Source organism: Ictidomys tridecemlineatus, chromosome 14 (assembly GCF_052094955.1).
Source record: "Ictidomys tridecemlineatus isolate mIctTri1 chromosome 14, mIctTri1.hap1, whole genome shotgun sequence".
Taxonomy (NCBI): domain Eukaryota; kingdom Metazoa; phylum Chordata; class Mammalia; order Rodentia; family Sciuridae; genus Ictidomys; species Ictidomys tridecemlineatus.
The window spans coordinates 55,746,448-55,763,868 of NC_135490.1; the positions used below are offsets into that span (position 1 = coordinate 55,746,448).

At 37.8% G+C, this 17,421-nt stretch overlaps 1 protein-coding gene and 1 pseudogene across 1 annotated transcript in view; one reads left to right on the plus strand and one right to left on the minus strand.

The window, feature by feature from the left end:
- Nucleotides 1-6,247, minus strand: part of Gtf2e2 (general transcription factor IIE subunit 2) — a 74,314-nt gene extending 68,067 nt beyond the window's left edge. The window contains exons 1-2 of the mRNA XM_005340373.4: nucleotides 5,979-6,247; nucleotides 1,999-2,168 (exon numbers count right to left, since the gene is read on the minus strand). Coding sequence (XP_005340430.1) covers nucleotides 1,999-2,164 — 166 coding nt within the window. The 5' untranslated portion in view covers nucleotides 2,165-2,168; nucleotides 5,979-6,247. The remainder of the gene's footprint in view (nucleotides 1-1,998; nucleotides 2,169-5,978) is intronic.
- Nucleotides 6,248-13,946: 7,699 nt separating this feature from the next.
- On the plus strand, nucleotides 13,947-15,021 carry LOC101956918 (E3 ubiquitin-protein ligase RING2 pseudogene; annotated as a pseudogene).
- Nucleotides 15,022-17,421: the final 2,400 nt, after the last annotated feature.

Here is a 17,421-nt window from a genome sequence, read left to right on the forward strand (position 1 = left end):
TCTACTTTGAAATTTAGGTGCTTATGTAAAACCATACACAAAAGTAACTCAAACATACCACAAACCTAAGTCAAAAAGCTAAAACTATAAAACTCTTAGAAGGAAATACAGAATCAGGGAGAGCTTTCTTAGAAATGACACTAAAAACAAACGAGAAAAAAATTGCTAAGTTGGCTTTCATCAAAATTAAAAACTTTTAGGCAGGCCTGGTGGCACATACCCATAATTCCAGCTACTCGAGAGCCTGAGGCAAGATGATCATAAACTTTAAGACCTGCCTGGGCAAACTAGCAAGATCCTACCTAGAAAGAAAATTTGAAAAGGGTTGGGGATGGGATGGGGTTGTGGCTAGGCACAGTTGCCTAGCATGTGTGAGGCACTAGGTTCGATTCTTAGTGCCACATATAAATAAATAAAAGTCCACCAACAACTTTAAAAAAAATTAAGGCTAGGGATGAGCTCTTCAGAAGAGCATTCATGGGTTCAATTCCTGGTAACACAAAAAAAATTTCTGCTAATTAACTGGGCATGGTGGTGCACACCTGTAATCCCAGCAACTGGGGAAGCTAAGGCAGAGTATCACAAGTTCAAAGCCAGCTTCAGCAAAAGGCGAGGCGCAAAACAACACAGTGAGACTCTGTCTCTTAATAAAATACAAAATAGGGGGCTGGGGTTGTGGCTCAGTGGTAAAGTGCTCACCTAGCATGCATGAGGCACTGGGTTTGATCCTCAGCACCACATAAATGTAAAATAAAGATATTGTGTCCACCTAAAACTAAAAAATAAATATTAAAAAAAAAATACAAAATAGGGCTGAGGATGTGGCTTAGTGGTCAAGTGCCCCTGAGTTGAATCCCTGGTAATGGAAAAAAAAAAAAAAAAAGAATGGTTTCAAACCAACAGAAAGACAAATAGCCCACTTTTTAAAATGGGCAAAAAAAAAAAAAATACAAATAGTTCACCAAGGAAAGTACACATCTGGTCATGTTCATACTATTAGTCATTAGGGAAATACATATTAAAATGATAATGATACCTCTTCACACCCACTAGGAATAGCTATGATCAAAAAGAAAAGGAATCACAAATGTTGATAGAGATGAGAAAAAACTAGAATCCTCCTACTTTTGGTGAGATTATATAATGGGACAACCTTTTCCATCATTTTATAAAAAGTTAAATATAGTCAGGCACCTTGGCGCAGGCCTGTAATCCCAGCTACTCAGCAAGCTAAGGCAAGGAGGATCACAAGTTCAAGGTCAGTCTGAAAATTTTACAGAGACCCTGTGTTAAAATAAAAATAAAGTGGATGTAGCTCAATGGTCAGCCCCAGATTCAATCCCGGGGGGAGGGGATTAAACATAAATTTACCACATGATCCAGAAATTCCACTCCTATTTCTCTATTCAAAAGAAATGAAAATATGTCTATATAAAGACTTATACATAATGTTTGTAGCAGTGCTATTCAAGAGTGTCAAAAACTTCTTCAGCCATAAAGTGGAATAAAATACTGATATAATCCTACAACACAGATGAAACACAAAAACAAACTAAATAAAAGAAGCCACAAATAAAAGCCCACATTACACAATTCCATTTATAGAAGTGTCCAGAAAAGGCATATGGAGACAGACAGAAAGTAGGTTATTGGTTATCTGGGACTAGGGTAGGAATAGTGTTGCAAATGGGCACACTGGACCTTTTGGCAATGATAGAAATGTTCTAAAATTGGAAAGGAATATATTTGAATTGTACACTTAAAATGAATGAACTATATGGAATGCAAACTAAACTTTAATGAAGTTGTTCTTTTAAAGTGATAATCTAAATATTAAACACACAACACAATTAACATATTAAGGGCTTAAATTCTCTTATCATCCCATCCCTTATATTTCACCAAATGTCTAAAAATCAATATTAATGTTGAACTTGCCATTACTAAATGGTTTTCTAAAAAATAAAAATCAAACAATCCTACATGATTTTTACTAACCAGAATTTTGTTTAGAGCCTGATGATCCTCCATGTTCTACCTTTGCTTTCTTCTTCTTCGATGATGATGATGATGACTCAGAAGACACTGAACGCTTTTCTACTACAGGAGTGGAAAGAGCTCGTTTTTTGAACAGCTCCCTTTCTCTTAATAGGCTTGGATCCATAATGCTAAAAAGATAAAAATAAATTATCTGTAGTACAGATTCAAATCACTCAAACCTGTATGCCAAATCCAAAAATGTCAACAAGATATTTCCCAAATAAAATGATCTGCTATATTAGTACTTAGTCACTTATTTATTCACCCAAAAAAAGCGCTTATTATGTACTCGGCGAGTAGTAAGTGGTAGAGAAAGAAAAAACAGAATTATTCTCTAAAGCTCTCTAGAACTGTGCTGTCCAATATAGTGTTCTTATGTTTGTTTTTTTGTTTTGGGTACTGAAGATTGAATCCAGGAGTGCTTAACCACTAATTAACATCCCCAACCCTTTTTTATATTTTATTTAGAGACAGGGTTTCACTGAGTTGCTAAGTGCCTTGCTAAGTTGCTGAGGCTGGCTTTGAACTCCCGATTCTCCTGCCTCAGCCTCCCAAGCTGCTGAGATTATAAGTGCACCACAGAGTCTGGCCAATATGGTGCCCTTTAAGCATATGAAGTGTGGCTAGAATTGAGATGTACTGAAAATGGAGAATACATACCAGATTTCAAACACTTAATACCAAAAAAATGCTGTCATTACTAATGAAGATATTTTACATTAATTGCATGTTGTATTTATAATATTTTGGACATGCTGGGTTAAATATTTAAATTAATTTCACGGGGCTGGGGTTGGAGCTCAATGGTAGAGCGCTTGCCTGGCACATGTGAGGCACTGGGTTTGATCCTCAGCACCACATAAAAATAAATAAAGGTATTACATTGATCTACAACTAAAAAACTATTTTTTAAAAAAAATTAATTGCATCAATTTTTACATTTTTAAAAAATATAACTACTAAAAAAGTTTAAATTACAAGTGTGGGTCACACTTGTAAGCTTATATTTCTATTAGACAACATTGCTCTAAAAACAACATCAGGACCACTGGACATAAAGTAGGAGATAAATTTAGGTTTGTTGCAAAAAAAAAAAAAATCAGAACTGCTTATAAATGAAATGAAATACTTTTAAAACTGTTAATTCTTGATCATTAACTAAAAATAGTATCTGCTAGAAATGTCTAGAGAAATTTTCTGATTAGGAGAGGTGGAACTAAATGATCTCTTCTTCCCCTGCCCCAATGCTAAAACTCTGCTATACAACAAGCAGAGCTACAAGTCGACCAACAAGACTCTAAAAAATAATCCCGTGCAGGGTCTAGGAAGAGCTTGATCTGACTAAGTGTTTAAGTGTTTAGACTGGTGTTAAGTTGGAGGGGAAAAAAAAAAACTCTCATACAAGTAAGTGCTTCTTGATTTGGGGTTACCATGGTAAACTGAAAACATAAGCTAAAAGTGCATTTTGTACACCTAACCTACAGAATACCCAGCTTAGCAACACAGTCCACCACAGAGTATCAGTTGTTTGCCCCCGAAATTCACGGCTGGCTGGGAGATGCAAGTTAAATGCTATTGCCCAGCATCATGACAGAATATAGTACTACATGTTGCTGACCAAGGAAAAGATTAAAATTCAAAGTGTATTTTCTCCTGAATGTGTATCACTTTTATACTATCATAAAGTCAAAAAATCATAGGTGTTTCTCCCTGTATTTTGCAAGTCTTTAAGCACAGGATACCTCAAAAAATAGTTGTTAAATGAACACTGAATAGAAAAGACATCCTTCACTTGTGCTATCCTCATAATTATTGGTTCCACAAGCCTTTAGCAAAGGCTTTACTAAGAAAACTGCCGTTTGTGTGGCACTGTGCTTTAAACTTTGAAAAGTTCTGGAAAATAAATCCTTGTCTTTAGGCAGCTTAGATGAGAACGTGAAAGCACTGAACACCGTGTTCAAAGGACAATGAATAAATAAAATGTAAATCAGGGTGCTAAAAATTAAAAATATAAATACTGATAAAGAATAATCATGGGCTAGGGATGTGACTCAAGCGGTAATGCGCTTGCCTGGCATGCACGGAGCGCTGGGTTCGATCCTCAGCACCATATAAAATAAAATTAAAAAAAAAAAAAAAAAGATGTTGTGTCCATCGAAAACTGAAAAATAATTTTTTAAAAAATAATAATTATCACCGTGAGGGTTGGGGCTGTGGTAGAGCGTGCGTCTAGCACAATCGAGGCCCTGGATTCGATCCCCAGCACCACATAAAAATAAATAAAATAAAGGTATTGTGTCCAACTACAACAATAAATATTTAAAAAATAATAATAATAATCACTGTGAATTTCAGTTAATTAAGAAGTGAAGAGTCACTGGACCATGAATGAGAGTTCTACCTTCTTTCAGCTTCAATTCCTAACAGCCATATGGCTAAACAATCCACAAGACCTCTAATTTAATTTCATCATAAGTAAAACAAGGACACTAAGGCATATATATTATACACATTTATATATAGATAGATAGATAGATAGATAGATAGATAGATATATCTGTGAAAATATGTGTGAATTTTTTTCAATAATAAAGCCATAGAAATCTTATTCCCATATTGAATCTCTAAGAAATAAAAAAATGATTGGTACCAGAGTAAGGAAGATGGAAAAGCCTTGGAACTTGGAAAAGTGTGAGGTCAAGAATTAAAGAAAAGAAATTTGCAAGTGAGAAGATGGAAGAAAAAAGCAGATTATAAACACACAGGAAACATTTGTTTATTTCACCTTATGAAGACAGATCATTAATACAGGATTTAACCAACAACTTTTAAGACAGATTAAGTAAAGCTTTACGGTTCATAAAAACCTAAATGTTTACAATATTGGTCCTCACAACTGTATGAGAGAATAGTTATTAGTGTTACTACTATTTCAATGTGTGAAATCTGAAAGGAAAAGGCACAGTTAAGGTCACACAGCTGGAAGGACAAGGGTATTCTTTCTGACTTTTAAAGTACTCCTTAACACCAGACCCAGAATGAATCCTAGTAAAGGTCTCTATAAAACAAAGCAACCTATGGGATACCATGTTCAAGGGCACCTACAACAATGGGTCTTTCACTGTAGCACCTAATTTTTCTTTTTTCAAAATTTGTACTGAGTTTTAAATCTCAGTACTGGCACATGTCGCAAACAGGACACATCTCCATGTCTATTTAAAAAAAATAAAATAAAACCAGCAAACAAATAAAAAACCACCACAACTCAAAGAAGCTGGCAGGGCTCCACGGCCCACGTTCTTCCCTCCAACAGACCTCTCAGCCTTTTTACTTTTCCTGTTTTTCTCCTCTCCCGGCCTCAGCCTCAGAGGTGCCACTGGCGCCTAAGCAACTACTATGAATAGCTGGGAGCTAAGAGAGTGCTTACCTCCTAAGTGACAGAAATGTGGAAGTCGATGAAAAAGGGACCGCAACGTTCTGCTTTGGAAAACGTCTTCAGAATTTGTAGAAAACTACTATAATTAAAGTTGGGAATCATTACAAACCATTAAAAAAAAAAAAAAGGCAGCTGAAAAAAACAATCCGTGTGCCAGTCCCTAAATCACAGCCCTTAGTGGGGCACCACCATGTTACACACACGTTTCGCTCGGCTACTCCTAATGGAAACTTGGGGGTAGAGGAGGAAGCACAATCAGCTCACCGACCGTGAATTTTCCCTTTATCCAACCCCAAAAGTTTGCTCAATGAACCTCCGGCCTAAAGACAATGCTCGCAGGGAACTGTTGGCATGTTTGAAATGTTTCGCGTAGAGAACGGCAGCCCAGGCTCCCGAAGGTTTGAGGACACGCTCACCAGCTTGGGTAGAGGAGGCGCGCCTCAAGACCGAAGAACAGCGACCCCCGGCTAGGCACCCCTCACTTGGCGGCCACAGCCCCTACCTGAGCGAGGAAGATAGCCCCACGCGACCCGCCGCTACAGCCTCCCTGCGCCTCCGCCTCCGCCAGCCGCCCACGCGGGCACGGCCGCCCCTTCCTGCTCCTCTTCAGCGCCCCCGCCTGCCCGCACGCACGCCCGGCGCTGACCCACCAAGTCGGGGTCTCGCCTCTGGCGGCGGCGGCGGCGGCGGCGGCGGCGACTCGGCCCTGGGCTCCGCCCGCCACTTCCTGATCGGGCGGCTAGGCGCTCAGTCCCGGCAGCCACCGCGGTGCCTTCGCCGCCTATCATGCGCATGCGTCGTCACGTGCCCCACCTGGGGCCCCAAGGAAGGAGAACTGGCCCACTCGGGCGTCCTCGTTTCCTTGACAACCCAGAGGCGTTTGGAGGCGGGGCCTAGGATTGGACCTTCGTAAGAGGCGGGCAGCCAGTGCTACAAAGGATGGAAGACGCCTTTCTACGCGGAAACTCAAAGCTTAGGAGCTCTTCCACTAGCGGGCTCTGGAAACCAACCCAACTGAAGATACGACCTTTCAACATTAGTTTTGTGACTTTACCTTAAAAGCCCCTCTCCAGCACCTGAATATTCAGAGAACATTTTTCTAGCTCTCTTACAAGTGAAGAAACAGCCCAGCAAGCAAAGCAAACCGTGACATGGAGTCCAGCTTATGAACTCTCAGCCAGGGCTCTTTCCACACCTATAAATGGTCTTACAAAAGGATGTTGGACTCAGAAGCAACATAAAGGGGTGGAAGTAAAATAACGAAAAACAGCATTTGCCTTGCCCACATACTACAGCTGTGCTTTCCTCAGTCTTCGAACTCAAAACGACAGTGCAGCCAGCGCTCAACTATTCTTACTACTAATAATTCCTTAAATTTCTTAACCTGTGTCTTGCTTTTTTTTTTTTTCATTTGAAAAAGGGAATAATAATTGTTCTCTCACAATGGGTTAGTTGCATTGGACTGTGGTTAAGATTAAATGAATAAAGGGGAAAAAAAAGATTTAATGAGTTAGGGACTGGGAATGTACCTCAGTAGTAGAGCACTTATCTAGCATGTTTGAGGCCCAAGGTTTGATTTCCAGCACCGCAAAAAAATCAATTAAATGAGATAATACTTGAAATTTAATCCAAAACTTGGAAACAAATCCACAAAATTATTGTGTGATCTTTTAAAAAAAATATATTTTTTAGTTGTAGTTGGACACAATACCTTTATTTTACTTATTTATTGTTATATGGTGCTGAGGATCAAACCTAGGGCCTTGCACGTGCTAGGTGATCGTTCTGCCGCTGAGCCACAACCCCAGCCCTATTGTGTGATCTTTTAATTTGTTTCATTGCAGAGAAATTTTTAATAAACCCAGGTCATGGTCATCTGACACCCTCAGGAATCGTAACTTCGTTTGAATAATCATTGATTAGAGCCCCCAAAGTTGTACAACTTGGCAAAGTCAGGGATTAACTGGTAGAAAAGTGATGAGATGTAATGGGAAAAAGGGCCTGGGATTCAGTACAAAAAAAATAATGACAGCTGGGCGCAGTGGTACCCACCTGTAATCTCAGTGGCTCAGGAGGCTGAAACAGGAGGATCATGAGTTCCAAGCCAGCCTCAGCAAAAGTGAGGTGCTTAAGCAACTCAGTGACACCCTGTTTCTAAATAAAATACAAAATAGGGCTGGGGATGTGGCTCAGTGATCAAGTACCCCTGAGTTCAATCCCTGGTAACCCTGCCCACCAAAAAAGGATTGTATTGTCCTGAGAAACAGCATCATTTTAGCAGTTTTATTTCAGCTTTCCTTTCTTCATCGATTATTTGAATCTCAATTTCTCATATCCTTGTGGAATTAGTTCTGTATTTTGCTAGCTCTCTTATTAATGTGAGATTTAAGAACAAATGGACAAAAGGTAGACCACATATGAAAAGACTTACTCACATAAACCAAACTGTGACTTCTACAGAAATCAGCTAAAAATGGTCAGAATTTCTTCAAGAATGTTGCCAAATGTCCTATTCTAGTCAGCCACGATCAACTAGAGAAAGTCAAATACATTTGCTAGACCAACCACATAGGATACTCACTTCCAATTAGCCTACCTCCAGCTTTCCTACAACCTTTAATCAGAATATACCAGAAGTGTCCTTTTTTCACCAATGTAAAGTTTCCCTTCTCCCTGATTTTCTTTTTCTTTTTTTTTTTTTTTTTTTGGAGGTGGGGGATATTGGAGATTGAACCCAGAGGATTTTTGTTTTTTCACTTTTTACCACTGAGCCACGTCCCTAGCCATTTTTCTTTTTTTATTTTAAGACAGGGCCTCACTGAATTGCTGAGGCTGGCCTTGAACTTGTGATCCTCTTGCCTCAGTGTCCAGAGCTGCTGGGATTACAGGCCTGCACCACCACACCCAGCTCTCTCCCTGATTGCTTTTGAGTCTGCCAAACTCAATAGATGGTAGCTGCCTCACTTGCAAGCTCTTAATAGTCTTTGCTCTCATTTGGGTGACCTTCATGTATTTCCACTTGTGCTAAATAAAACGTTGATACTTATTTGTTATCTGTTCACTGGAGAAGTCTGAATTTATTAGAGAACCATGCTTTTACAGAACTAAATCCACCACATAGAAAACATTTAGCTCATTGGTCAGAATTCTATTGATATAATCCAACTCCCAAATCTCAATTGTGTCTCCTTTACCCAGACATAAGCTATTATCATTGAAACCCTCTCATACACATTCCAATCCTGTTAAAATATATAAATTATATATGTTGTCAACCAGTGATATCCCCCTGCCCCTGCTTGTACTGCTTGCCTGTTGCTACATCCTAACATTGAAGTTACTTCATTCATTCAAAACACTTTGGGTGCTATCCTGTACCATGATGCTACTCCTCAAGTAATGACAAAAAGGGGCTTACTATAACACCTATGATTAGACTCTTCTCGTGTCCAAGGTATTTACTCATGGACATCACACCACAAACTTAAAACAAATGCGTGGGGTTCCCTTTGTATGCTGGTAATGTTGACTATAATGATGTACTCAATTATTTCCAAATAACAGTCCCAACTGCCTTGATTTCAGAAAGTCCATTATTTGGAATAAAACACAGAGTTTTTAATCCTGCCTTCTCATCTTTATTACATACTCTAGAAACCATTCATATTGCTTCTGATGTGGCTTCTTGCCAAGACTTAAAAAGGACATAGGAAAATATTCCACTCAGAGGTAAGGGACATGATTATTAATAGATTCTGTCATATACACAGAGTCTCCACCACAAATGCTTAAATAAACCTTTATAATAATTAAAACCACCTCCACATTGGCACAGGATTTCCAGGTCAAAAGGTGTGACTAGTGTCAGATTATATGAAGAACTAACCAAACAACGAATGTTATGACACTTTATTTCTCACCTCTTGAATGCTTATAATATTCTTCTTACTCTTTGATAGAAAGTGTGGTGGTTTCTTAAGGGAACTATAACTTGTATATTTTATAAAAAATTCTTTTATTGATCTATCTAAATTCTCTAGCCCCCAAAATTAATTTATTAATCAAAAGATTCATTCTAATTTACTACATTGCAATTTTTTACTATTTATTTAATTGTGGTAAAATATAAAAACATACACTTCCCCATTTCAGCCATTTAAAGTATAAAATGGAGTAGCAATAATTAAATGAACAATATTGTACAGTGATCATCACAATCTATTTCCAATTTTTTTACCACTTTAATCAGAAACTCTATTACCAATTAAGCAATTGCTCTCCATTCCCTATACCCCAGCCCCCAATAACCTCTAACCTACTTTCTTTCTTTAAGAATTTGCCTATTCTGGTTATTTTATACAAGTGGAATAAATAATACAGTATAAATCCCTTTGTGTCTGGCTTATTTCACTTAGCATAATGTTTCCAAGGTTCATCCATGTCATAGCATGTATCAGAATTTCATTCTTTTTTATGTAATGGTTTAATTTTATATTTCAATGTATTACCTTATATTCCATCATTCAGAAGGGAAATTTTGGGACAACACAAATTCACTTCATTCTGCCATCAAGTAATAGCTATACTTCAACTCCCCACACCTGTTAACTATCTCAAGTAACAAGATACCTAAGTTCTCAAAATAGCAAACAAAGTGATTTAGTACAATGTAACTTGCCCCAATTCCCAGCATACCAGAGAGAAAGCCAGTATCCAAGCCAAGAACTAAAGTTATTTTACTCTTCACCTATCCTGATTTCTTTCTGATTAAAGGCATTAACAGTCTCCTCTCCTTTGAGTCCTTTTTCTCTGCCTTCTAATTCCACCTGAAGATATCTTCCCAGGATCCTAGTCCTTCTCAGGTATTCATCCTCTATTAAACTTTATCCAAAAATGTCAGTATTTCCTATTGCCTCCATTTAGTAACTTTTAATTTTCAGGGTTTAAAAACTGGCCTGATGACCAAAGACAACTAATGTAAATCTGTGCTCTACCACTTCTAGTAATATGAACTAGAGCCAGTATTTAATCTTCTAAAGCTAAGTTTCCTCATCTGTAATGAAAATGATTAAATTGAGTAATATGTAGTATGCAGTCAGTGCATTATCATTGTTGTTATTAGGACCCAACTTCCCAGTTAAGTTCTTTTTCAAACATCATCAATGATTTCCCAATTGCCAAATGGGCTTCTGTGGTAGGTTATATAATTGTTCATAATTATCCACTTCCTTTGAGGGAGGATTAATACTTCCCACCCTGATGAACACAAGGAGTGGCATGTGACCTGCTTTAGCTAATTAAATAAAGAACAGAGTAACATGTGTTCACTTCCAAGGAGAAGCTTTAGGAGGTTTATTATAATTCACTATCTTGCTTGTCCCTCAGCCAATAAGACCCTGCAATATTCCAGTTTGGGGCACTTCATCAGTCTCATCCTAGAGTAAAGATGACCTGTGTGACATCTGCTGCCCAATTATCCTAGGGCAGTGGGATAGGTTGCCAAGAGACCAGGGAAAATGACAGAAACAAGATAAGATTCAGGCTTTATTGAAAAATACTTACAGGGGAGGTCCAATGGCAACATGCTGGAGAGGTGCTTCACCAGAAAGTCCAGTGGCAGTGAGCTGGACAGGTGTCCCACTGCTGCACCCCAGAGACCTCACAGAAAGTGGCACCTCCTATTCTCCCCACACTTTGTCCAGGAACAGCCACCTGGAAGAGCACCTCCATCTCCATGAGGTTCTGATGGGCACCAGTTACCACAGGGAAGGGTTCTTACAAATGTCCCATCAGCTTTGTGCCATTGTATGACCAGCATTCCAAGGAGCAGCTGTCCTGGCATGCATTCAAGAAAGTAAGTTTTTACAGAAAATAATAACTTGCCCAGCATACCAGAGAGAGTCAGTACCCTTCTATTTTTTTTCAATAAACCCGGTATCTTATCTGGGCATCCCTGGTCTAGGCCTGCTCTCCTTGATTTGGCCAGGTTCCTGGGAACTAAACAGACATTCCAGGGACAGTGTCTTTCCATCCTTCTGGATGACCAACCCCAGTCTTCTCACTGACTCCAAGTGGTTAACTAAAACTTCAGCATATGCCAGAAACTGCTCTATTTTGGTTCTCATGCAATGCAACTTTATTTTACAGCAAATGTTTGATTCCAAAACTTTTTCGTGATTTGGGGATATATACTATGCATATCCACGCTGAGTATATTCCTTGAAATTTCCTTTGTCTACTATAATATTGTAAGCAAATGTAAATCCCTCTGAGTGGACCCAAGAGCACAGCGGCTGCCAGCCAAGCTTGGAGACGCTAAGGAAGCAGAGGTTGGCCAAGCTTCAGGCGAAGCACAGGATCCTGGCGATGCAGCACAGGAAGCAAAGCACAAGGGAAACAGAAATGAGGAACAGTATCTTGGCCCAAGTTCTCGATCAGTCGGCCTGGGGCCAGGTTAAGTACTTCAACACTTGTAAAGCCCCCCAAAAACTAAAGCAGTAGAAAATTACCTTGTACAGATGGCAAGATATAGACAACTCAACAGGAAGGTATTAGAACAAGGCTTAATAGAAATCCTTGAAAAAGTAATTCAACAAACAAAAAAGAAAACAACAGTTAAATTCAACAGAAGAAAAGTAATGGACTCTGATGAAGATGACAATGACTAAACTAAAAATGTTTAGAGACTGGACCTTGATGGAACAATTCTAGTACAGAAGTTAAGATCTGTTTAAATAGTTACTTTGTTATTGTCTCTATGCCCTTAAAAAATAAACATTATTCAACATTAAAAAATAAGCAAATGTGGGATTGTGGCTCAGGGGTAGAGTGCTCGCCTAGCACACATGGGGCACTGGGCTCAATCCTCAGCACCACATAAAAATGAAATAAAGATATTGTGTCCACCTACAGCTAAAAAATAAATATTAAAAAAATTAAGCAAATGTAATTATCTATATTTACTTTGTTTTCACTTTTGGTTCTGATTTTGTTGTTTGGCACCTGAAAATCAAAAATATATAATAACAAATACATGAAAATATATTCAATCTCAATCTTACAAGGAGTCTTAGAAATGTAAATCAAAACCCTACATGGATTGAGGTAGAAGGATCACAAGTTTGAGACCAGCCAGGGCAAATTAGTAAAATCCCATTTCAAAATAAAAAATGAAAATAACTGGACTGGGCTATAGGCCAGTGGTAAAGTGCCTCTGGATTCATTCCCTAGTGCCACAATCAGTCAATCAATCAACCAATAAATTAACATGTGTATCATATAGTAAATAAGTCAAACAGTACAGAAGATATGAAAAGTAAAATTCAGACCAAGTATGGTAGTACATGACTATAAGCCCAGTAACTTAGGAGGCTGAGGAAGAAGCATAGCAAATTTGAGGTCAGCCTCAACAATTTAGAGAGGCATTCAGCAACTTAGTGAGACCCTGTCTCAAAATAAAAAAATAAACATGATTGGGAGCTCAGTGGTAGAGCACCCCTGGTACAAAAAAAAAAAAAAAAAGTAAAATTCTTTTCCACCTCCCCTGATCTCTCTCAAAAATTGTAATGTTCAGAGAATAAGCACTTTTAACACAAATGCTCCTTGCACATCATGTAGACATTTTTTATTTGTGTAACAAGTATGTAAATGTGTATGTGTATGTGTATATGTGTGTGTTTTCCTGGACACACACACACACACACACACACACACACACACAGCTGAGATTCATTGCTAGTTTCTGAGGACTCTGATTTCTCAAAGAAGTGAGCCTCTTTTTGGACAGATAAGGGCAATTCCAACAACAACTCTAACTGTAAAATAGAAGATGCTTATTACACCCTTCAAAACTGGCATCTGTATAGATCCACTATCCTAAAGTGTAAATGGAGACAATATGCTTTTGAGAAGGAGTATGAATTCCTCCATAAAATTAGGAGGCATTAGCAGCCTTGAGAAGGAAAAATATCGCCATTAAGAAAGGCATGTACTTTAGCTGTTGGAAAAACCTTTCACAACAGACTGTGAAATTCACAATTCAATTAATGACAGAGCATTTGGAGGCCTTGGGAAATGCAGATGGAGGCTCTAGTTCTGCGAGAACCTGTCTTAACCTGTGCCCCTGGCCTTTCTCAAGCCTGAAAGCCAAGGTTGAGAATTCTTAAGAGGTAGAAGGCATAGCTAGAGATTTAGGCTGGAAAATCCGTTTTTTGGCTGAACCATCACACAAGATTTGTCCTACTTGACACCCAGAGCTGATCATTTTTTAAAATGCTCATTGTCTTGTATGTTAAATTATTTTAATAATAATCATGTAATAATTAATAATAATTTTATTCTCTTGAGCTATTCCTTAGTTTCAAGACAATAGTTTAAAAATCATTTCCACTTTTAAAGACATTATTCAGGGACTCAGAGGGGAGATGGCCGGGGAGGCAGCTTCTCATTGTTCGCGTTTCTTCTTGAGAGTCTTGGGGAGGGGCAATGTCTCAGGCTGTGCAGACAAATGGAACTCAACCATTAAGCAAAACATGGGAACTCAGTTTATATGAATTACAACGAACACCTCAGGAGGCAATAACAGATGGCTTGGAGATTGTGGTTTCACCTAGAAGTCTACACAGTGAATTATGTGCCCAATTTGTTTGGATATGTTGAAGAACACCATGACTAAAAAGGAGTGTTTGCATCGTTTTTGTGCAGATTGTATTATCACAGCCCTTAGAAGTGGCAACAAAGAATGTCCTACTTGTCGGAAAAAGCTAGTTTCCAAAAGATCACTAAGGCCAGATCCAAAGTTTGATGCACTCATCAGCAAAATTTATCCAAGTCGTGATGAGTATGAAGCTCATCAAAAGAGAGTTATTAGCCAGGATCAACAAGCACAATAATCAACAGGCACTCAGTCACAGCATTGAGGAAGGACTGAAGATACAGGCCATGAACAGATTACAGCGGGGCCAGAAACAGCAGATTGAAAATGGCAGTGGAGCAGAAGATAATGGTGACAGTTCACATTGTAGTCATGCATCCACACATAGCAATCAGGATGCAGGCCCTAGTAACAAACGGACCAAAACATCTGATGATTCTGGGCTTGAACTTGATAATAACAATGCAACAGTGGCAATTGATCCAGTAATGGATGGTGCTAGTGAAATTGAATTAGTATTCAGGCCTCATCCCACACTTATGGAAAAAGATGACAGTGCACAGACAAGATATATAAAGACTTCAGGTAATGCCACTGTTGATCACTTATCCAAGTATCTGGCTGTGAGATTAGCTTTAGAAGAACTTCGAAGCAAGGAAGAATAAAACCAGATGAACCTTGACACAGCCAGTGAGAAGCAGTATACCATTTATATAGCAACAGCAAGTGGCCAGTTCACTGTATTAAATGGCTTTTTTTCTTTGGAATTGGTCAGTGAGAAGTACTGGAAAGTGAATAAACCCATGGAACTTTATTATGCACCCACCAAGGAGCACAAATGAGCTTTTAAAAACCAATTCTGAGACTGAACTTTTTTATAGCCTGTTTCTTTAATATTCCATTACTTTTATGGACAGATCTTGGATATGTTGTTCAATTTTTCTTTCTGAGCCAGACTCATTTACACTTTTAGAATCATTTCCCCTTAATTTAAGATTTACTTTTTGGAAGGGACTCTAGTTATTCAGTACTTTTGCTTTTCTTTGAAGAATATATCTAAGCTGTGTGCTTTCACAAAGTATGGTTCCATTGGGAGCACCTTTGACCTAGGAATTTTTCATAGTTCTGTATTCTTAAGTGAAGATTCAGTTGGCCGTCCTTTTCCGTCTCCCCTCAAAAGTTTTTTAGGCCTACAGATTGTTAATATGTATTCTGACTTTTTTTCCTTGGAGTCTTGTATATTTATAGTTTTCTATATAAACTGTAGTATCTTCATGACTGAGGCTCAAACTTACTGTGCTTAAGAACAATTCTCATAGGATTATTATTTTCATGGTATTTTCTTCCATAATATCTCGTTTTTAAAAGAGGTGTCCATTGTCATGCAATGTTTTTTTTTTTTTTCCTTTTTTCCTCCCTGTAAGTTTAGATGTTCTGGTCTTGAGGAAGAGAATCAAAACCTTAAGTTCATTGACATATTTCACTGAAGAAAGAAAAATTAAATTGATAGTAATACGTAGTCCTCGATTGTTTATTTAAGCTTTTTGTATTAGTTCCTACTGTTACTTTAGTTCCTTTATTATGTGTTTGATGTTTTTTTACCCGATTAAAATATCAGAAATATGGAGATATTTTGCACTTTAGCCTTGATGAAAAGTACAAGATACGTTCAAAGCTTCCCTAATTCTTTTCTTATTGGTAGCCACATAAGTTTTGAGAACAATGTGGTACATGGAAAAAATAGGTTTGCTTCTGTTTGAAAAGTGTGCTTAGCATTTTAAGTTGCTATACCAGTGTATAAATTTGGTGCTCTGCTAATTATACGCTGTAGAAGCAGATTAATGGAGCTTAAGCCCTGCTTTGATAAGTAGTGAAAGGTAATTCTGTAGAAGAATGTCAGCCACTACAACAGGGTGAAGTTATTCTACTCTTACTAGTTTTATATTACGGGACAGTGTTGACTGGGAGCCAGAAGGCTTTATGCTAACAGGTCAGAAAAAAGATTGACTTATATGTTATTTTCATTCCTGTCCTGATTGTGGGTATGTTTTAAATTTTATATTATCCACAGTATTTACAAAGACATGTTTTGCATTGAGAAATTAACCCCAAAGGGTTTTGAGAGGAGGGAGTAGACCTCCAATACCGGTATAACTAAAGTCTGTCTAGTCATTGTAAATATTTATCTGTCAATTTTGACAGATTGGGGCCAGCTTGATGTTTTAAATCTTGAGTATAAAAATTTAAAGGCTTATTCATTTTTTTACCATTTTATTGAATATATTTGAAATCTGTTTTTACAGGTTTTTTTTGGTAATTGTGCCATGAAATTTGAAAACCACCAAAAATTAAGAGAACTTTTATAAATTCCTTTTCTGGTGTAATGTTAAGTTGTATAGATTATTAATGCATGTCCAATGAATATAACCCTGGTTTTGTGATAAATCTGCTTAGATTTTATTGGTGACATGTTAGATTAGTTGTTGCATTAAATAACTAAATTCTCATTGTGGTTATTAATTGAAATTGTCTTTAAGCAGAAAGTTATTTGTGACTAAGCTTTGTGCTTAGAGAATGTATGTGTTTTTATCTGTCAGTATGGGAGGACATAAACTATTTGCATCAATAAAAAAAGACATTATTCAAATTCAGTTAAATAGTTCATATATTAGCAAAAATAAGTATTTTCCAGACAAAAATATTGCATCTCATAATTCATACTATTTCTGTTTTGTTTTGTGGTTCAGAGGATCAAATCCAGGACCTTGGGCATGGTAGACAAGCACTTTTCCACTGAGCTACATAATGTAAAATTAAACATAAGTTTGAAGTGGTTACAGAGGGAGAAATTGAAGTAACTCAAGAAACTTTTCTTCGCTTTTTCAATCATATGCAATCATTATTTATATCACACCTATACTGTTTAAAAGAAGAAACATGGGCTGAGGTTGTGGTTCAGTGGTACAGCTCTTGCCTAGCACATATGAGGCACTGGGTTTGATCCTCAACACCACATTAAAAAAATAAATAAATAAAATAAAGTGAAGAAGAAGAAGAAACCTACATTGTCATAGGGGCTGGAAACAAGCCTGTCTGAATGAGCTTAAACTATTCCAAATCATTAGTCTGGAAAAGCCTGTATGCACCTGGGTCTGAGCTGACTATAAACTGGGATTCTCCAAATTAGCTTTTATGCAGAACACAGGGTTTATTTAAGAATAAACAATAAAAATGTACTAAGTGTGGTTTTAAGAATCAAGCTATAGCGGCCTGGCCCAGATCCGCCCACATC